Source organism: Myxocyprinus asiaticus, chromosome 44, assembly GCF_019703515.2.
Source record: "Myxocyprinus asiaticus isolate MX2 ecotype Aquarium Trade chromosome 44, UBuf_Myxa_2, whole genome shotgun sequence".
NCBI classification, from domain to species: Eukaryota; Metazoa; Chordata; class Actinopteri; order Cypriniformes; family Catostomidae; genus Myxocyprinus; species Myxocyprinus asiaticus.
The window spans coordinates 11519746-11542107 of NC_059387.1; the positions used below are offsets into that span (position 1 = coordinate 11519746).

The 22362-nt window shown below is 38.1% G+C and overlaps 2 protein-coding genes across 2 annotated transcripts in view; one reads left to right on the forward strand and one right to left on the reverse strand.

The window, feature by feature from the left end:
• Positions 1–11905, forward strand: part of itgb1a (integrin, beta 1a) — a 47917-nt gene extending 36012 nt beyond the window's left edge. The window contains exons 7-16 of the mRNA XM_051687671.1: positions 89–244; positions 356–451; positions 1004–1093; positions 1182–1322; positions 2467–2669; positions 3104–3342; positions 3510–3732; positions 4920–5152; positions 6491–6657; positions 10604–11905. Coding sequence (XP_051543631.1) covers positions 89–244; positions 356–451; positions 1004–1093; positions 1182–1322; positions 2467–2669; positions 3104–3342; positions 3510–3732; positions 4920–5152; positions 6491–6657; positions 10604–10669 — 1614 coding nt within the window. The 3' untranslated portion in view covers positions 10670–11905. The remainder of the gene's footprint in view (positions 1–88; positions 245–355; positions 452–1003; positions 1094–1181; positions 1323–2466; positions 2670–3103; positions 3343–3509; positions 3733–4919; positions 5153–6490; positions 6658–10603) is intronic.
• A 2314-nt stretch (positions 11906–14219) lies between these two features.
• Positions 14220–22362, reverse strand: part of LOC127434735 (F-box/LRR-repeat protein 7-like) — a 49002-nt gene continuing 40859 nt past the window's right edge. The window contains exons 3-4 of the mRNA XM_051687680.1: positions 19753–20349; positions 14220–16714 (exon numbers count right to left, since the gene is read on the reverse strand). Coding sequence (XP_051543640.1) covers positions 15978–16714; positions 19753–20349 — 1334 coding nt within the window. The 3' untranslated portion in view covers positions 14220–15977. The remainder of the gene's footprint in view (positions 16715–19752; positions 20350–22362) is intronic.

Genomic DNA, 22362 nt, shown 5'->3' on the forward strand with positions numbered 1-22362 from the left:
CTGTGTTTGTACTTTCCGCTCACTCTATATTCCTTGGCCTCATTTTTTTTTTTTTTTTTTTTTGTCTCTTCCTGTTTTCCTCTCTCAGGACCACATTGGCTGGAGAAACGTCACCCGTTTGTTGGTGTTCTCCACTGACGCAGGTTTCCATTTTGCTGGAGATGGCAAACTTGGTGGAATCGTGCTTCCCAATGATGGGAAATGCCACCTGGAAAACAACATGTACACAATGAGCCATTATTACGTATGTAAATTGCTGGTGTATCCCTTATCCCTTGTAAGATTTTCAGATTAAACTATTGGATGTTTGACAGGTTGAACAGAACTTTAATTTCTTCCTTTTCCTTTCTGCTAGGATTACCCCTCCATCGCCCATCTGGTTCAGAAACTGAGTGAAAACAACATTCAGACCATTTTTGCAGTCACAGAGGAGTTTCAGCCTGTTTACAAAGTAAGTCCATAGATTATTATCTTAATGATGTGTTTGGAACTGTGTCTGCCTGAGCAAGGTCACTCATATAATCTGTCTTTTCTGTCTGTCTGTGGCCTGTATTTTTCCCCCACAGCAAGATTTTGTCTTCTTCACAAATGGCTGAAATGATGCCAACCTTTTGATTTGTAGAAGTTTCCACCTGGCTTGTAGTCTTCTTTTTCCACACTGATCAAAACTTGTGAAACTTTTAGTTGCTATTGGTGCTTGCTAAGCTAGAGACACTTCAGATGGATTAACTAATGAAATGGAAACATGCATATCATATATTTCAGTACTGGAAGCACAGAACAATAATCTGAGACACATCTCACGTGTTTGAATCCAAATTCTCTTTGTATTTGGAAAGCTACAATACCCAAAATAGTTTCACGACTTGGAATGATCCAAACACTCAAGTCATAATTTAGAGGTCCTGTCTAAAGTTAAAAGGGACTGTTGTAAAACAAACACTTGGTCTCTGTGCCTAACATTCATGAATGTTTTTCTAAGTTTTTTTTTCCCTCTCCACAGGAACTTAAAAACCTCATTCCAAAATCTGCAGTGGGCACACTGTCAGCAAACTCCAGCAATGTTATCAATCTTATTATTGATGCTTACAATGTGAGTAGATCAAGTTTCGTCTTTGAAGGAATTTTACCATATAGAGGCTCTTCCTAACTTGTGTTCTCTCTGTCTCTCTGTTTCTCAGTCTCTATCCTCAGAGGTCATTCTTGAAAACAGTAAGCTTCCTGAGGGAGTGACCATCACCTATCAGTCACATTGTAAAAACGGAATAGTGAATGATGGAGAAAATGGAAGAAAATGCTCCAACATCTCTATCGGAGACGAGGTGAAACCAAGTTCAATTGCTCATGTTTGCTACATAACCTTTGGCATAGAAACATGTCCTCTATCATCCATTGCAGAAAGCAGCATTACTCTGTGTGGCAAGTTATGTATGCACACTGCTCCAAAAAGTATTTGGACACTTAAGTCACACTAAAAAATGTATGAATGTCACTGCATTACATAACAAAATTTGAACCTGATTACATATATTTTAAAGACAGATAGTTAAAAAAGAAACATGAGTGACAATTCCCAAAAAGTAGTTTTCAAATGATAATTAACAATCAACAATAGATATATTGTTCAACATTAAAGGAATATTACGGGTTAAATACAAGTTAAGCTCAATCAACAGCATTTGTGGCATAATTTTGATTATCACAAAAATTTATTTAGACTTGTCCCTCCTTTTCTTTAAAAAAAGCAAAAATCTGGGTTGCAGTGAGGCACTTAATATGGAAGTGGCCAATTTGTAAACGTTAAAATACTCACTGTTTCAAAAGTATAACCTCAAGGCATAAACAATATATGTGCAAACTCGTCTGATTTTCTTCTTTGGAACACACAAACAAAAGGTGTTTATATCTGTACAATGCAAGTCACTGGGGTCCAAATCCATTAAGCTCCAAAAAGGCAGCATAAAGCTAATCCATATCATTCAAGTGGTTTAATCCATGTCTTCTGAAGCGATGTGATCGGTTTTGGGTGAGAAACAGACCAAAATGTAACTCCTTTTTCACTGTAAATCTTGACATCTGCAGTCTCTTTGGCATGATCATGATTTGAAGCTCGATTTAGCTTCCTCGCGCTTGACGCATGCGCAAAGCACGTGTACAGGGCACTCGTCACTTGAGTCGTATGGATCACCTTTATGCTGCCTTAATGTTCTTTTTGGAGCTTGGATGTTTTGGACCCTATTGACTTGCATTGTATGGATATAAACACCTCATATCTCCTTAACAAAATATTTGCTTGTGTTCCGCACAAGAAAGTCTTATGAGTTTGAGACAACATAAGGGTGAGTAAATGAGTAAATTCATTATCAAAATACTTTTTTGGGACCACTATACCGTATAAATGAAATGCAAATAATTTTTTCCCCCTTTTTTTATTTATTTATTTTATTTTTATTTTAATTTTTCCAGGTATCCTTCAACATTAATATCACAGCTCAGAGCTGTCCCAAACAAGGCAAGTCTGAAACCATTAAGATCAAGCCACTGGGCTTTACAGAGGAAGTGGAGATCACGCTCAGCTTCATCTGTGAGTGTGAATGCCACAAGCATGGCGTCAAGAACAGTGACAAATGCCATAATGGCAATGGAACATTTGAGTGTGGAGCCTGCAGGTGAGTCTGGCCTCAAAAGTCCTGCATTTTCCATTACCAAAAGGACATCTAAATGTGTAGTTTCTGCATTATGACCATATGAACTTATGAAATTAGCTTTAATTTTAAAGAATATAGGTGGAGTGAGTCACCTCTGCAGTATAGAAAAAAGTTTTTGTTGTGGTCAATTTAATGCACAGCCAGCAAATTTCATATTGGGAGTGACAACTATATTAAATACTGGAGTGAACCCCCCAAAATTACTTGCAAATCATGTAAAATTCATAATATTTTGAAAGGTCATGGGTTAAATATCATGGGGTTAAGTAAATAATGTATGTCATTTTGTCCACTGACAAGAACGCCTAGGAAGCTCTGCTTTACAACATTTAATACACACGCAAAGTGTATCTGTGGTCTGTGAACCATAAACAGTGATTATTGTGTTGTTTCAGGTGCAATAAGGGACGTGTTGGCAGACAGTGTGAATGTCGAAAAGACGAGGTGTCCACCGAAGACCTGGACAAGAACTGCCGCAAGGACAACGGCACGGACATCTGCAGCAATAACGGCGAGTGTGTGTGCGGGACCTGCGAGTGCAAGAAGAGGGACAATCCCGAAGAACGCTACAGCGGCAAGTTCTGCGATTGCGACAACTTTAACTGCGACCGCTCCAACAACAAACTCTGCGGAGGTACTGAAAAGTGGACGTTTTTATCTCCGTAAGACCATGTTTGTTACCACTGCATTACTCAACATGCCATAAAAGAGGAAAAAACAACAGACTGTAGTGCATAGATCAATTCTGTTTGTGTAATCAGCAGATAAAGCTTTTTGGTCAATCTAATCTGTTTCCTGTAGGACACGGCCACTGTGAGTGTAGGGTGTGTATCTGTGATGCTAACTACACTGGAAGTGCGTGTGACTGCTCTCTGGACACCTCCACCTGCTTAGCCTCCAACAAACAGATCTGTAATGGCAGAGGGATTTGTGAGTGTGGCACCTGCAGGTGTACGGATCCCAAATTCCAGGGACCCACCTGTGAGATCTGCCCCACCTGCCCTGGAGTCTGTACTGAGCACAAGTAAGTGTAAAATGAGAAAAAGAATATGCATAATGATCTATGTAAAAAGTCGATTTGTGCACAGTAACTCTTACATACAAAACTAAATGTAGCAATTATGCCTGATGAGTTCATTGAATACTTTATTACAGAGCTATTGGTAAACTGCTGTAAAATAGTTATTTGCAAGTATGAATAAATATGAATGTACAGTATTAACAGATACCTCTATGGGTATTAACTATGGGTGTGATATTGCCTTAAAAGGATAGTTCAACCAAAAATGAAAGTTCTCTTATCATTTACTCACCCTCATGCCATCCCAGATGTGTATGACTTTCTTTCTTCTGCTGAACACAAACAAAGATTTTTAGAAGAATATTTCAGCTCTGTAGGTCCATACAATGCAAGTGAATGGTGAGCAAAACTTTATAGCTCCAAAAATCAAATAAAGCAAACATAAAAGTAATCCATAAGACTCCAGAGTTTTAATCCATGTCTTCAGAAGTGATTTAATAGGTGTGGGTGAGAAACTGAACCATATTTATGTAAATATGTAAATTATTAAAATGTTAAAAGTAATGGACATTTCTATAGTGAATATATACATTTTTCTGGTAATGCTCTGCTGTAAAAATATTTTGTTTGCTTAATATTGCTCTTGTGTGGAGTAAAACATGCTCGCAAGCCATAGTGTTGTGTAATGTGTGAAGGAATTGTTTTCTTGAGTCACTGCATTTCAAAGAACTGGTCAAATTGGTTAGCAAATTAGTCTAAATTACTCAGTTAATCGGTCTGTATCAAAATGGTTTTTAAAAAATCTTCGTCTAGTAATCAGAAGACTGGAAAGGGCATGGAAATTCATTGGTCAAAAATTGTGGGAGCCCTGAATATTGCACCCTAATATGGCATTTTTTGCTATTAAATAAATAGACACCCCAGAAAAGTTGATGAAACCGAATCACACTCTGAAGCATTTTCATTCATCTCCAAAATGCACTATTTGAACTTTTACCCCTTCTACAAGTAGAGCAAATTTTGTTATGCTATTTTGTTGTACTCTTCAATCTTATAATTTACCCCATCTTATCCACACAACGAAGTAAATATTCCTGCCATTATCTTTTCTATCTCCGAACTCAGGAAGCCATTGTTCCCAGTGAGTTTCATACTGGCTAAATGTGTTAATGACTCCTTTCCTGTGACAGGGAGTGTGTGCAGTGCCGGGCGTTTGGCACAGGAGAGAAGAAGGACACTTGTGAGAGGGACTGTAGCTACTTTAACCTCATCAAGGTGAAGCACAGAGATAAACTCCCTCAGCCTGTGCAGGCTTTCCCCCTCATGCACTGTAAGGAGAGAGACACCAACGACTGCTGGTTCTATTACACCTACGCCGTCAACAACAACACCGAGAAGGAAGTCCATGTGGTGGAATCTTTAGGTGGGAGTATGGTCAAAAGGGCGTTTCCTGCCTTCAAAAGTCTCCATTTTTAAAAACAAATTTAACCTATTATCAAACCTGTATTATCAGGAATAAGAGAGGCTCAGGACCCAAACGCAGAGTGAAAAGTAATGGTTTATTTAATACAAAATAAAACACAAAAATCCAACATAAAACTCCCACAAGGGGGAAAAACAATAAACATAAACTACCCCGAAGGGGAAAAGCAAAGGAAATATAATCCAGGGCTGGGGCAGAAGGCAGCAGGGAACAGGACTGACCGGACCGGGTAGGGATGAACAGGATAGGAAACTAGACCGACCGACAGACTGACTGACTAAAATAAACAAACAAAAATACACAGGACCGACTGGAAACAAGACAAACTGGCACTGGACAGCAAACACGAGGAGACTAAAATAGGGAGAGAAATCAACAGGTTAAAAAGACAGGGCAGGTGTGACTAATAAACTAAAAATGGGCAAACAAGGAGGCGGGGTATGACGTAAGACAGAGAGACATGCGGCGATACAGAAACAAAACAAAGCCACTTGCTCTCACAAGACAACAAAACACCCGAATGGCATGAGCGCACATCGCCAAGACAATAAGGCAATATACGCCCATGCCAACCGACAAACAAGATGAGAGAATGCGTAGCAACGCCAAACAAAGCGATGCCACGCATTCTCACACTAAATGAAACTTTAGTGTACATCGTGAGACAAACGCCACGTAATGCACGCAACAGGCGACAAAAACAAGATAGGACACTGTGCTAGAGTTCGGCCACACACAAACCCGAAACCTCAGACTGAAGTTACCGAACCTCAGCACAACGTCAAGACAGCTCGCAGTGCAAAGTGAGCGCAACGTGCGTCCGCAAGAGACGGACATAGGTTATTGAGTGCATGCCAACAAGATGACAAGCGCAGTGCACTCACGTTAATACAGGACAAGATGCCAAAACCAAAACCGAACCAGACAGAAGGGTCAGGATCCTGACACCACGCTCCAGACATAAAACAAGACCGACCGAAAACACAAGACAGACATGGGACGATGATGCCACGGTCCTGTCAGACCAAAACCCAGACTGACAGAGTGACAAGACCGTGACATTTATGGGGGGACTAAAGAGTTAACTTAGAAAAAAAGCAGTGAAAATGTTTTTTTGAGTTTTATGAGTTTTTTTTTTAAATGTAACAGTAATAAACGACATACAGTTACTATGTGGAAATCATTCAACATCAATACCATTTGAAGCAGAATGCAATGCCAAATTTTGGTTTGAATATTTTTTAAATGTTTGTTTGGGGGGGGTGGGGTTTCCAACAGAGTGCCCAGCGGGTCCTGACATCATCCCCATTGTGGCGGGTGTGGTCGCAGGCATCGTTCTGATTGGTTTAGCTCTGCTACTGATCTGGAAGCTGCTTATGATCATTCACGACCGACGCGAGTTCGCCAAGTTTGAGAAAGAGAAGATGAATGCCAAGTGGGACACGGTACGACAAAGAGTTTTGTGTTCAAACCTAACTCTAGCTTAAAGAGTTAAAAATTACAGATTCACTTTTACTCTTGAAAGCAAACAGCATTGAGTGAAATATTTGGCGTGGTCAAGATATGTTTTGTCGTCCCATGCTTCAAATTGATAAAGTTGTTTTTTAACCTTTCCATAATTCATAAACTATTTCAAAAGAACTGTTGTTTTTGTGTTGAAGAGCCCTCAGAGCATTTTTAAGGCAGCTGTGAAATCAGGAGGAAAGGCTTTTGGATTTTCAGGGTGTGGCTTGGACAGTTGTTTTCTGTGTGGATGGTTCACTGCTGCCATCTGCTGTTTGAAACATTCACTTTAGATTATAAGGAGATGTGATTACCTGCATTCTTTTTGTAGTCTTAAGCGAGCACAGTTCAAAATGTACTTGCAAAAGGGAAATAGAATATAATGACATTTTAGATCACAATATGATACTTAATGAGCACGTTTGCATGCACGATCTTAAGCTTCAAAAGCCGACAACATGTAAAGTCAAGTAAATACCTTAACCGCCGTTCTTACCAATGTGCGCAAGTGTTGTATGCATGCCTGTTTATGGTTTGACGTCAAAAGCAGAGGAAAAACCCAAAGGTTTCAGGTCTCATGTAAACACAGTTTTCTTGCATTGCCGGATGTTTTAAATAAACTGATTTTTGGTTGTTTTCAGTGTATTCGGTGTGCAGGTAAACATGCCCGGTGTTGTTGCTCTTTCAATAATTCCAGACCTTTATTGTACTTCATGTTGATGTAGGCCAATTGCTGTTATTCTACAAGATAAACAACCTAAATTGCATGTCAGCTTTGTTTACTGGTAAATCAGAATGATCAGATTAAGCCATTTTTAAATGTAACATAGTCCCAAACTTTTTTTTTTTTTTCATATTAATGAACAGTTAATAGATTGATAAGTCTAATATAAAATTAAAGTAAGGGAACCTATGCTCTCCCACACTGCATGGGTGGATAATCAGGTACATTGGGCCTGTTATGTTATAATGACTCTGATTAAGACATATTCAAAGACCATGTGTTTATAAAGAAGGATGCTCTTATTAATTGTATTTCTCTGGGTTTAGCATGGTTTTTTCCACCTTTTAAAATGTTTAAATGTTCATTTCCTTACATATACTCTGTTATATTGTTGTGCTTAAAGTATGGTTTTTCTGAATCTGAACAGATGCAGAGATCATATGTTCAGCATGCTGAGAGAGGGCCCCCTTTTTTCCCCTTTATGCTCATGACTATGGAGGACCTAATGTGACGATATAAAAAATAAATAAATAGCCAATAAATAACACCAATCTGTGGCTATATTTCAAGTCTGTAGCCACGCATTTAGTTTTGTCAACAACAAGATGTCACTGTGGCCACTAACCTTCACTCCTATCTTGATTGCTATGTCTGAAGCACCATACCGACATTGAAATGTAGATATCAATCCATGTGAACATAAATGAGGAAATAAATACATGTGGAAATAAATACAATAATACATAAATAAGGAAATAAAGGTATAAATACTTACAGTTGTGATCAAAAGTTTGCATATGCTGGCAGAAATTGTGAAATTTTGGCATTGATTTTGAAAATATGACTGATCATGCAAAAATGTCTTTTATTAAGGATAGTGATCATATGAAGCCATTTATTATCACATAGTTGTTTGGCTACTTTTTAAATCATAATGATAACAGAAATCACCCAAATGGCCCTGATCAAAAGTTTACATACCCTTGAATGTTTGGCCTTCTTACAGACACACAAGGTGACACACACAGGTGTAAATGGCAATTAAAGATTAATTTCCCACACCTGTGGCTTTTAAAATTGCAATTAGTGTCTGTGTATATATAGTCAATGAATTTGTTAGCTCTCATGTGGATGCACTGAGCAGGCTAGATACTGAGCCATGGGGTGCAGAAAAGAACTGTCAAAAGACCTGCGTAACAAGGTAATGGAACTTTATAAAGATGGAAAAGGATATAAAAAGATATCCAAAGCCTTGAAAATGCCAGTCAGTATTGTTCAATCACTTATTAAGAAGTGGAAAATTCAGGGATCTCTTGATACCAAGCCAAGGTCAGGTAGACCAAGAAAGATTTCAGCCACAACTGCCAGAAGAATTGTTCAGGATACAAAGAAAAACCCACAGGTAACCTCAGGAGAAATACAGGCTGCTGTGGAAAAAGACAGTGTGGTTGTTTCAAGGAGCACAATACGACGATACTTGAATCAAAATGAGCTGCATGGTCGAGTTGCCAGAAAGAAGCCTTTACTGCAGCAATGCCACAAAAAAGCCCGGTTACAATATGCCTGACAGCACCTTGACATGCCTCACAGCTTCTGGCACACTGTAATTTGGAGTGACGAGACCAAAATAGAGCTTTATGGTCACAACCATAAGCGCTATGTTTGGAGAGGGGTCAACAAGGCCTATAGTGAAAAGAATACCATCCCCAATGTGAAGCCTGGTGGTGGCTCACTGATGTTTTGGGGGGGGGGGGGTGCTCTAAAGGCACGGGGAATCTTGTGAAAATTGATGGCAAGATGAATGCAGCATATTATCAGAAAATACTGGCAGACAATTTGCATTCTTCTGTACGAAAGCGGCGCATGGGACGCTCTTGGACTTTCCAGCATGACAGTGACCCTAAGCACCAGGCCAAGTTGACCCTCCAGTGGTTACAGCAGAAAAAGGTGAAGGTTCTGGAGTGGCCATCACAGTCTCTTGACCTTAATATCATCGAGCCACTCTGGGAAGATTACAAATGTGCGGTTCATGCAAGACGACCAAAGACTTTGCATGACCTGGAGGCATTTTGCCAAAACGGATGGGCAGCTATACCACCTGCAAGAATTCGGGGCCTCATAGACAACTATTACAAAAGACTGCACGCTGTCATTGATGCTAAAGGGGGCAATACACAGTATTAAGAACTAAGGGTATGCAGACTTTTGAACAGGGGACATTTCATTTTTTTCTTTGTTGCCATGTTTTGTTTTATGATTGTGCCATTCTGTTATAACCTACAGTTGAATATGAATCCCATAAGAAATAAAAGAAATGTGTTTTGCCTGCTCACTCATTTTTTTCTTTAAAAATGGTACATATTTTACCAATTCTCTAAGGGTATGCAAACTTTTGAGCACAACTGTATTCATGTCAGATTTGAAAATGTATTTATATGTACACTTTTTTTATTTTTTTTTACATTACTTTGCAAATATACTGTAGTTTTAATGTTGTCACATTAGGTCCTCCATACATGACTTCTGATCATCTCTTCCTCAACTCTTCATCATTACTGTCCTTTTTGTTCTTCATTTGTGTTTTATCATTTCAGCTCTTCTGTTTCTTCATTTGTTCTTGATCTGTTTATCTGTCCCCTTTTTTCACTCTCAGACAGAAAATCCAATTTACAAGAGCCCTATTAATAAATTCAGGAATCCAAACTATGGGCGTAAAGCTGTGGCTCTCTAAGTTTGTATAATTCTCCATTCTTTCTGCATGGCCTTTTTCTGTGTGGATGTGTTTCTGTGCCTGTGGTCCCCTTTTTCCATCATTTTCGACCATTTTTAGATATTTTTATAGAATATTTTTAGATTTCGGAAAGCAAGTATTAAAGGGTTATATATTTGGTGAAAATTACTAATCAACTACAGCATGGGCATCTGGCAGTGCTCTGCAAAACTTTAATCATTGTTTAACTTAATCATGTTGTTCACTGCATTGGATATCAGTATGATATGGAACTATGCTGGATAATTCTCATAGCTGCATGTGTTGTAGTTTTAGTGTTTAAAATGTAAAGAATTGTGTTAATGGGTAGAAATGCAATGAGATAATTTTGGAGTGACAATGTATAAAATGGTTTATTATTCTTAAAACATATTTTTGTTTGTTTGTAATACAGGGAGAGAATCCAATCTACAAGAGTGCTGTCACAACTGTGATCAACCCTAAATATGAAGGCAAATAATGGACATCCATATCACACGCAGAAATGGATGCGGGGTTATCCTGATGTTTCTTTTTAAATGTTTATTTTCCGATTTCATTCTTTTAGAAACAGTATTGTAGCACTGTTTTAGGAAGCAGTATTTTATGAAGGACTGACTGCCTCTCGTCCCATGCTAAACATGTACAATTTGTATAGTCTTTTTATTTACATCTGTATCTCTTCTTTTAAACAGCTGTGTACATTCTTTGATAACTTTTCACACAGAACAGATATTTGTGCCTTTTCACAAGTGTTAAAGCATTTCAGTTTATGTTTCTGTGCAAATGGATCCACAAATCCCCTAAAATATGGCAAAAAAAAAGAAGAAGAAAAAAAGAAAAGAAATCATCAGATGCCATTTTTAAAATCATATTTACTTTAGTTGTTGTTGTTCAGTAACTGCATTAATCCAAGAGTGCTATTAATCATATAAGTTAACTAGGAAAGTTTGGCATTTTATGATGATAATCTATCCATTTTTTTATTTTTATTTTTTTTACTTTTATAGACACCCTTGCATTTCATGCCAAAAATGTCTGTAAGATGATGCAAAACACACGAGGTTATTTCTCACTTATTTTTGCTCTTAGAAAATCATAATGGCACATGTCTTGTGGTCAAAATTTTGAGCTGAAAATGTCTGTCCGTTATATATGTTATGAAAGGGTTATGTGTTTAATTATTATATGGCTCAATGTATTCAGGTGATGTCCTGAAGTATGTAGTCAAGCAGTATAGAAAGCCAAATGCCCTAAAATTGCTCATTAGTCATGAGTACAATTATGGATAACTATAAATGAAGTTTCAAATCTTGTCTCTGTATGTATAATTAAAAACATGCAAAATATTAGTTGTAACCATTCACAGATGTTAGAGATGCTATAAGCTAAAAAAAAAAAAAAAAAAAAACGTTTTCAATTGTTTAGAAATTAATTTATCTGGTGAAAATGAAGAATTAGGGAGTAGTTTTGTGTGCAGTTGATATGCTCAAGGTACAAGAACCCTGTTTTTAATCTATTTTATTGGGATGTAACAAAATATACATGAATTTTGAAAAAAATAAACAAAATAACAAACATTACAAAGAAATGACAAAAGTGGACAGCCAGCCAAAACACCCCATGTGTTAGTTAGTGGTTTGGTTTAAAGTGCCTTTTTCTGGTATTTTCAGTATTGCCATTTTTGAATTTATTTATTAAAACAAAATAAAAAAGATTGTGGTAATGACTTTCTTTCAAACTAAATAGCCTATGTACATAGATATTAAAACAGTTTATTTTAGCATTATTGGATAACTGATTTGAGGTGCGAATGACTAAAAATATCATGGATTTTTATATTTTATTTTGACAAATTTATGGGAGCACTTCCACTTTTTTTTTTTTTTTTTTTTTTTTTTAATAAAGGCCACCATGTTGGTATCACATGACCAGCTGATGCTGCATCCATAGCTATAGGTGTCAGTATAATGTCCGAGACTGCTGTTGTATTGAAACATTACACAAAATTGTTTAGTGCACTCCTAAAATAAATCAAATCAAATCAAATTTATGAAAAAAAAAAAAACATATATATATATATATATATATATATATATATATATATATATATATATATATATATATATATATATATATATATATATATTAGTGATTATGCTACTTGGCTATCTATAAAATTAAAGTATATTCTTCCCATAGTACAGTGCTGGTAGCAGATTTAAGAGAGTGTAGGAACATACTTGAGCCAACAGAGGGCAATAGCAGTTAACAAATACAGCACCCTTGGACACAATGCACTCAACTAACCCAAATAGAAAGAAATTAAAACAGATTTTAGTGAGAAGTCTGCTTCAATGCCATATATTCTGTCTTTAAAAGTTCATGAGCACAGTATCCTTGCTTGAATGGATTTGGAAATAATCAAGTACAGTTGAGAAGGTGAAAGTAAACGTTGCGATGTTTTCAACACTCTCACGTCTACAATCCAGTGTTTAAACATCATTCACTCGAAGTATCTCTGAGAGTTGGTCTTTTGAGAGACATTGAGTGACCAACTGTATACCAAACCACCATGAGCACTCAGAGAATAGTGATAGACAGCTATTGTCCAACAACACACCAAACTAGTCCAGGAAATGAGCCCTGCTCAGGATCCTCTGTTCATTGACAGATAATGCTGTGGAAGCTATTCCATCAGCCATACCCTGTTTGGTGGCCTGGAAACACATGATATCAAATTCATTAGATTTATACTCTAAGCAGCCTATTGATTATTGAAGGTGCACTCAGTAATTTTTCCTCCCATTAAAAGAGCAACTTCTGCATCCGTCTTCAAGCCTTTTACCTCTCGGAAGTTACTCCACCACTGAATGTTGATGCAGCTGCTAGCCCTGGATTTATCATAATCCTTCTTTTTTAGTTCATATTCGTCTGTCCTTTTTCTCTTGGTCTGTTTCTCAGCCATTTGTCCTCCTTGGAGTTTAGAAAGTTTGCATCAGCCAAATTTGCCGTCGGTCTTCTAATAAATTTCCCTCTCGCTCTGCCCCCACCCCCCATTCTGTGCACCCCGTGTTGCTGATTGGCTGGAGTAGTGTTGTGTGGATCAGTCTGTTCCACTTTGTTTTTGTCCCATTTACAGAGCCCGGGCTGTGTACAAATACTAGATTCTTTTTTTTTTTTCAGACCACCCACAGAACGGACAGTTAACAGACTGTGAGTATATATTTGCAGAATTTGACAAAAAGTGAATTGGATTAGAATTACTGAGTGCACTTTTAATCTCAGTAACCGTTTTATTATTGGACACTTTCACTCTTGGATTAAATTAATCATGCCTGATTGTGAATAGTGAATATCCACAATGGCATCTGTAACTGAAAATTATTGATTTTAAATGATGCTGCATCCACACCCCTAGGTGTCACTGTAAGTCCAAGGTGACACAAGCAAAATGTTACTGAGTGCACCTTTAACCTCACTGGCAAAACATGTGCAGGGGGGGATCTTATGTGACCTTGTGTACAGTTTAGCTGAAGCCACACTCAACATTTCATGATCCATTTGGTTGTACAGTTATGATTCATTCCGTAACAACTGGAAACAGTTTATGATTATGATTATCATGATGGTCATGCATGCCTGATTCATGTTGAAAATATCTTCACTGAAAATGTTGTTAGGCCCAAGTCTTGGTGGTGTATTCCTTAACCCTCTAATCATTCATCATTCTAATGTAGGTTACCTCTCAAAAGAAGTGCAAAGGAAGTCTTAACTTATATCAGGATACTTGCCACAGGCCCTTCACCTTCATGGTTGGCAGAAATACATAGATGAACTCTGAGTTGAATTTCTGACTGTGATTTTTTTCACACTTGAAACCAGTGCAGACCAGTAATAGGACCTAAGATACATACGTTCATGTATTCATTCATATATATCTGAACCTGAAATCTTGATGTTGGATGAAAAAAAAAAAAAAAAGGCAATTAAAAGAACATAATTTCAATTATTTTAAATAAGAATCCCTTTATTGTGTCTTTTAGCAGCAAGACATCGTTTTCTGTGATCTAAAATATAAAATAAAAGATTTAGATCTTGAAACAACATTTGTGATACATGCCTTTTAAAGTGCAAATACCCACATTTTTACTCATTTTACTTGAACAAATGTGGTCTCTTGGAATTGGATATCTCTTTTCAAAAGGAGACAGGGAAAAAATGATATACTTAATGGTTCAACACACTTAAAAGCTTGTTCTCAATTAGACTTGGAATTAGAAAAAAAAACATTAGTCAGACCAATAACAGCTTATTGTTGTACAGTGACAATAATGCATGTCTTTCATGTGATAAATACTATTATTTACATAATGTAGTTCATTCAATGGCACAATCTTACAAAAACATTGTGGTGGTAGCATGGTACAGTGATGGTATCAGACTGCAATACCATAGTACTGAAGGGTCATCATATAAATGTACCATAGTATTTACATGGTATGCCAAAGTACTTCATTTGTACTCATTTATATTGTAAATATCCTGTTATTACCTGGTATTTTGTTAGTGAAGAAGCTACATATGCTGACTGTGTCTTAAAACCAAGGAAGCTGCCTAAATGGACAACATTTGTGGGCATCACTGGCAATATCAATGTTGATTATAAATATATTTGTATTCAGTTCTTAAAATTGGCAATATTGGCAATAATTCCATGTAGTTCAAAATTTATTCACCCAGTTTTGTCTGGGCTACATATCTTGGGTGTTGACATTAGCACATTAGCATGTAGCTTAGCTTAGCTTCATGCTAAATTCAGAATTAACTGTGAATGTTACACGATGAGATGTGTTATCTGCATGGCATTAGTGAGTGACCTATCCACCTTTATCCTAAGTCCCGTGACGATTATGTGGGCGTTACTTCCGTTATCAATTAAACAGTTGTTGTTACAGCATACGTCTATTCATTCTCATGCTGTTTCTCACAGATGCAATTGAAATTTAACCTAAGCACAAATGCAATATTTCAAGCAAAATGATCCATTGTTTTAGTGGAGTACCTGTGTTAGTCAGCTTCAGATGTGTGTGCTTGTCACCCTGCATGTTTATTTCCGACACACTGAGGAAGAGCTGGGAAGTTCTCGTGCGTGGGTATGTAATGTAGCTTTTTCAAGTTGTCCGATCGGAGGGGTATTTCCTATTAAATCTGCACGTAAGTTTAAACTTTTGTTTTGCGGGTAATTGACAGGTGGGAGGTGGTGCTTCACTGCTGTTTAAACCTCAAATGCGATGTGGCCACATGTGTTTTTGACTACCTCTGTATGTGTTTTTTTGTGATCCAATCACAAAAATTGTTTTGCAACTATATCTAGCACTGACCATTTGTGATTGGCTCATCCAAAACGTGATTGGCTCATCCAAAACGTGTCTTAATACCAGCTGTAAACTGTGTCTAAAATGACTGCAGCCGGAGCTAGCGTATGTTATAGAATGACTTGCGGCGGAAGTTCCACCCATATTCGTTTCTCCAGTAAGACCCCCAGGAAAAAGGTGAATAATTATGTTACAAATGAAGGATATCTTAAATCGGTTTCTTATAAAAGTCCATTTCAGTTGAAATTTGGTCTATGTTGACAGCTGTCCATATAGGCTGTACACAGCGAGTCAGTACACAAGGTTTTGAGACACACACATGTTGCATTTCAATATACAATCATAGAAAGGCAGAAAATATAAACATCCACTTGTCAGGGGTCCACATCCCTGGCATCCCAACCTGTCCATTCAGTAGAAAGCAGGTATAGTGTGTTCTATTACACAACGCCTGCAGTGCTTTTTGACTAGTCGAAGTGCCTCAGGCGGCACCTCGCACTCCTGTACATTCAGTAACTGCAACTCGGGGCATCCTGCCGCTAGTGTCGTTAGCCCTCTCCCTGTCACACTCTCGCAACCCCTCAGACTTAACCGTCGAAGCCCCACGCAGGAGCGGGCCAACATTTCCAGCCCGGCGTCCGACACCAGCGGGCAACGGCCAACATCAAGAGACCGCAGTCTGAGGCAGCCGTGAGCTAAGTGGCTCAAGCCCTGGTCTGTTAGCCCCTCGCAGCCCCTCGCATTCAGGTAACGTAGCCGTGGACAGTAGCGTGCTACGTAGCGCAGTCCAACGTCTGTAATGCGCATACAATGCGCTACACTTAGGTAGCGTAGGCGGCCCTCCAGGCGGGCAACTTCACGCAAGCCAAAGTCTCCCACTAGATGGCAGTCGCTGAGGCTGAGCTCACGTAAAGCGGTGCAGTGCAGTGATAACTGTCGTAGGGACTCGTCCGTTAGCCGGCTGCAGCGTCGCAAGAAGAGGTGCGTGAGACGCGGGCAGTGAAAGGCGATGGTCCTTAAGCCTTCATCCTCCAGGGACACACAGTCTGTCATGTCCAGGTAACGCAGGCTGATCTGTTGACAGTATAGCGGGGTGAGCTGGAGAGAGGCCTCCTGCGTCAGGCTGATACAGGTCACCTTAGGGCAGCCTTTAGGAGATGAAGGGAATGTCAATTATTAAAATGTATAACTAGAAAAGGAAAGTTTGTCAAGACAAACTCTGAATGTTGGCTTGACAGAGTCTTGCCTGAAAGTTTAAAAAGTTTAAAGATTATAAGGCCTGATGAATCCTTGAGCAGTTTGAAAAGATATTTGAAGTTTGAAGGGTAAGTAGGCCTCATGTAGAATACTTGAATACTTTAACCATTTGAACAGATATTTGTAGTTTGAATGCTTTGCCTTGTGTAATTGTATTACTGTTTCTAAGGAGTTCTGAGTGGTTGTTAGGGTGTTACTAAGCAGATACTAGGATGCTAAGCAGTTGGTAGTGTTTTCTGGGTTATTGTGAGGGCATTGTTAAGGTGTTCTGAGTGGTTGCTAGGGGGCACTGCTAAAGTGTTCTAAGTAGTTGCTAGGCAGTGTCTGAAGTGTTCTGGGTGGTTGCTAGGATGATCTGGGTGGTTTCTAGGAAATTGCTAGGGTGATCATAACATCCTGAAGGATTGTGCCAGCTTAAAATGTCATAGACACACATGATAAAAAATCTGTATGAAAAATGTTTTAGCCTATGTTCAGTCACCCAACATTTGTGACCTTTCAATATAGGGTGCACATTTTAAACTTATATGTAAGTTTAAACTTCCTGTCTCGTTATAGAAAAAGCATCACACTATTTCTTGTTATTTTGGAATTCCTTAAGGGGCTTACACATGACTCGATTCAGTTTTCTGCTCTAAGCCCAAATACATGTTTCAATGTTTACCGTGCAGACCTCCATTTTTTCGCCAAAAAAGAAAAGAAAATCACCATACCGTGATGCTATCAGCGCTTAAAGGGTAAGTTCACCCAAAATGAAAATCCTCTCATTATTCACTTACCCTGATGCCATCCCAGATGTGAATGACTTTTTTTCTTCAGCAGAACACAAATTATGATTTTTAGAAAAATATTGAAGCTCTGTAGGTCCTTATAATATAAGGAAACGGGTGCCATCAGGCTGCTGGCTATTTGATGGTCCAAAAGGCATATTTAGGCATCATAAAAGTAATCCACACAACTCCAGTCGATCAATTAATGTCTTCTGAAGCAAATCGATAATAAATTTTTTATTAACTTATTAAATCGCTTCCTGCCAGCAGTCGATGCATCAGTGACATTAGCGCAACACGCGTTTACACGAGAAGTCGGAAGCACGCGCTTTGTATACAACAGGGGAAAGAAGTTAAAAACTTTTTAATTATTGATTTGCTTCAGAAGATATTAATTGATCATCTGGAGTCCTGTGGATTACTTTTATGCTGCCTAAATATGCCTTTTGGACCATCAAACAGCCATCAGCCTGATGGCACCTGTTTACTTACATTATAAGGACCTACAGGGCTTAAATTTTTCCAAAAATCTTAATTTGTGCTCTGTTGAAGAAAGACAGTCATACACATCTGGGATGGCATCAGAGTAAGTGAATTTTCATTTTTTGGTGAACTATTCCTTTAATGCTTAAGAGATGTGTTGACACCCCGATGTGAGTCATGTGAAGGTCCCTTTACCTCATGAAATGCACAGGACAATCAGTTCATGTTTTCTTGATTCTGTTGAGCGGGAAATCAGAATCCTGCAGTGGAACCATGTTGCTAAGAATGCCACATAGGAATCAGGGAAGCAGTCACAGTTAAATTACATCAGGTTTTCAAATCAAGGTAAATGCATAAAAAAAGGGAAGAATAAAGGCCAGAGGAAAATAAAAAATGAGAAAAAACATTTAATAAAAAGCCAGGAACCTGATTTGGAAAGAAAACTGAACAATATCATTTTTAAGTCGTACTAGCTGCCTTTAAAAGCAAATTCAACCACAGAAAATCTAGGCTACCTCTGCAACAAAGGGGTCATTGCTTGTGAATAGCAGATTGCCTGTTGTGCCCTCTGCATGATAAATAACTTTACAGTTTGACTCTTACAATGAACTCTTACAGACTCTTACACTTTCATTCAGGTTAGAAGTCCATCTTTCAAAAGCGAGCAGACCTCAACATCCCCCAGAAAGAATTGCGAGACTGGCAGCAATTTCTTAGATTCAATAATGCTTTCCCCAGCTTTCACTGAAAAGCTTTAGTGCAATGAATTATGGGAAACATGGAATTCTGATGCATAATGATAACTCATTCATCACAAGAACTCTTTAAATTAATCAAGAGATAATCTGTTTTGCTAGTAGACCATGGCTTCATAATGGATGAATGGATGTTTGTAATGGATGTGCCACACGAAAACAAATCTTTGCAGCCCATAGCCCACCTGTACTGCAACATTTTGAATTTAGAAAATCTTCCGAACTATTAAACTTGTACATCTGGCCTTCCACATCTCTTTCTGTCCTTGTTAGAGCCAGTTGTCCTTTGTCTTTGAAGACTGTAGTGTACACCTTTGTATGAAATCTTCAGTTTTTTGGTAATTTCAGGCACTTTATAGCCTTCATTCCTCAAACAACGATTGATTGACAACATTTCTTTTTTGCCATTTTTGACCTAATATTGACTACATATTATATTTATATATTATATAATAATAATAATGATGATTATATATTATATTATAAATAATAATTATAATTATTTAATGTGACAAATTTGTATAATTTTCATTTTTGTAATACAGTAATGAAAACCATCCTTTGATTATTTTTTTTATTAAAGTCAGCATAATTTATATTACATTTTCATGATGTCCAAATACTTTACAACTTCTATAATAGTATACTGTATATAAAATAATATAATTACAACTATAAATAGTTATTTCTCCCATTAAAGTAGAGAATGAGATTTCTTCAGATTAAAGTAATGAGTAATTGTCACTCTTCTGTTTTTCTCTTCTAATCTTCAATTTTTATTTTACATTTTTTTCCTGGGGTTTTCATTTGAAATTTGACCCAGACATGTTTACTGTGTTCTCTCCCGTTTCGTGAGATTCCCTCAATTGTTTGGTGTCAATGCATGTTTAACACAGCTATTGCAGTGACTGCCAATTTTACCTGATACGTCCAAGTGCTCCAGATTGGGACATTGGGATACCACGTCAAATACAGCATCGTTGGACAGATTATAGCAGCCAGCGACTTCCAGACGCTGCAGCTCTGGACAGCACTGAGCTATAACACGAAGCCCACGATCAGAAAGCCTCCGGCAGCCGCTGGCCACCACCGTCTCAAGGGTCAGACAAACACTGGGAGTGTCCTGACATAACCGATGGGTGAGCACTTTCAGGGCCTTGTCAGCGAGTAGCAGCTCTCCAGTTAGACGGATGCTACTCCAGAGCCGTGGATCCCAGGCGAGGTTATACCACCGACGGCAGACTCGAGCACAGCGGCACAGCTGAGGGGTGGACAGGAACGAGAGGATGTGCAGGAGAATGGGATCGGGAAGGACATCAATGAGGGTGGTGTGAGGAGCTTTGGAAGGCCTTAAGCGTGTCCCAGGGGGCGGGTGCACCATGGCAACTGTTTCCCCAGGGACATTAAAAGGAGAGGAAGACATTTCATGGCCACTGGGGACTGTTTGAGAGGATGGGTTTGGGTTCAGAATGAGAGCGGGACTGGGTGTGCTAAGTGTCCTCATGCTCAGGTCCGAATCTGAAGATAAGAGAAAGAGAGAGAGAGAATTAGTTTACTATTCTCTTTAAAATCCATGTTGTTTATCCTAGACACCAATGCGATTAAATGGAGAGCAAATCAAAACTTTTGGTTAAGTCTTTGTTTCTCAGAAGTTTCTTAGAAGAAAATGTCTCGTATAATTATGAGTCAATAATTTAACATGTTTACGCTTGAATTTCAGAAGAGATCTCAATAATGTCTGGTATACACACAGGGTTCCTGTGTTTTGCCTTTGTAGGGCAGTATGCTGCTGTATGATTTTAGGGATAGTTTGTAGTTAGGGTTAGGGTTAAGGGTTAGGACTATGTTGACAGGAATGTTGTTCCAGGGCCAACAAATTGTTTTCAAAACTTGTCATTTTTTTTTCTCTCTGAGACAAGGTAAAGTTAAAGCAACGATAAAGTTTCGTTAGCAACGAAAGACCGACTTTTGAGCAACTGAATCCTGTCTTGTTATACTGCACGTTAAATTAATATTCTGGGTTCAGCAGTTAAGCTCAATTAACAGCATTTGTGGCGTAATGTTGATTACCACAAAAAAAAAAAAAAAAAATCTTTAAAAAAAAAAAAAGAAAAAAAAAGAAGAACAAATTGAGGTTACAGTGGAAGTGAATGGGGCCAAATTTTGGAGGGTTTAAAGGCAGAAATGTAAGGCTTAAAATTTTATAAAAGCACTTATATTAATTCTTTTGTTAGAACTGTGTATAATGTGAGCTGTAAGTGAAATAAAATCAATGATTTTAAAGTCGTTTTGGGGGTTTTAGTGTTTACTGCATTACGTCATTATGGCATCAAAGTTGTAAAATTGGATATAACTTTACACAGAAAAGGTTTGTAAGTGATTTTATCACATTAAAATCATGTTAATATGCTACAAGGATATGTTTCTTATATCATGTTATTTGAAGCTGATAAAAGTTGATTACATGTATCTCAAATGTACTTTGTGCACTTGTGGTTGGCATATTTGACACCACATTACTGGTGAAGCTTTCATTCTTTGTAGATGTTTCACTGATCTGGAAAAGATCAAGAGGGAAACTAGGTAGTAGATAGCTTGAGAGTTCTTTGCTAGTCATAATCATGACCTGCCACTAGGCCCCCTTCCTGTTTTAATGTTATTTATCCAACACACTCTCATGATGGAACATTGCTGGGGAGACTTTTTTGCCTGCACCACTAAAATATCACTATTGGTCCAAATAAAATGTCACTATGCTGTATTCAACACATTTCGGAGCATTCCATTGCCTTACCCAATGCTAAATTGTAATAATAAATGATTTTAAAATTATGTAATCATTCACTCATTGCTTTATTTATTAAGTCTTTCAGCAACAATCAGCGTTCCCATCCGCCGTAACAGTCAGAGCCTGATCCACGCTCATTTAGACATTCCAATTTGTTGCCTCAACAAGCGTCACGATGGCTTTGACGTCAGTGAACGTTAAATATAATTGGCTCTCACATGTCATGCGACCGATTGTGACATTCTAATGTTTGGATGTATATTTTTGAATGAGATGCAACTGCCTTTACGGAGAGGAAGATTTTCAGCAATTAAAACCTTGAGTTTCATTCTGTTCCTCACACAGAGCTGTCATATGCATTCAGAAGACTTGCATGAGTTGTTTAGACATTTTTTTGAGAATACTGTACATAATATGTGTATATATTTATTAGAGCTGTCGAAGTTAACGCATTATTAATAACGCAATATTCCTTTAACGCCACTATTTGTTTAACGCCGTTAACGCACGTCCTTATATGACCCTTTTAATAAACCATGCATTGACCGTCGTGAAAGCAGATGGTGGGAGACATTATGCTGAGACCTGTGCCAAGCATTTTAACAAATTTAGCAAAGCAGGGGAACATTTAGAATGAAGTAAGCACACAAAAACACAGTTAGATAGTGCTCACAACATGACTGCAGCTGCCATTTGAACACCTGCCTTGCACTGCGAACCAGAGGTTTAGTGCTGGCCAACTT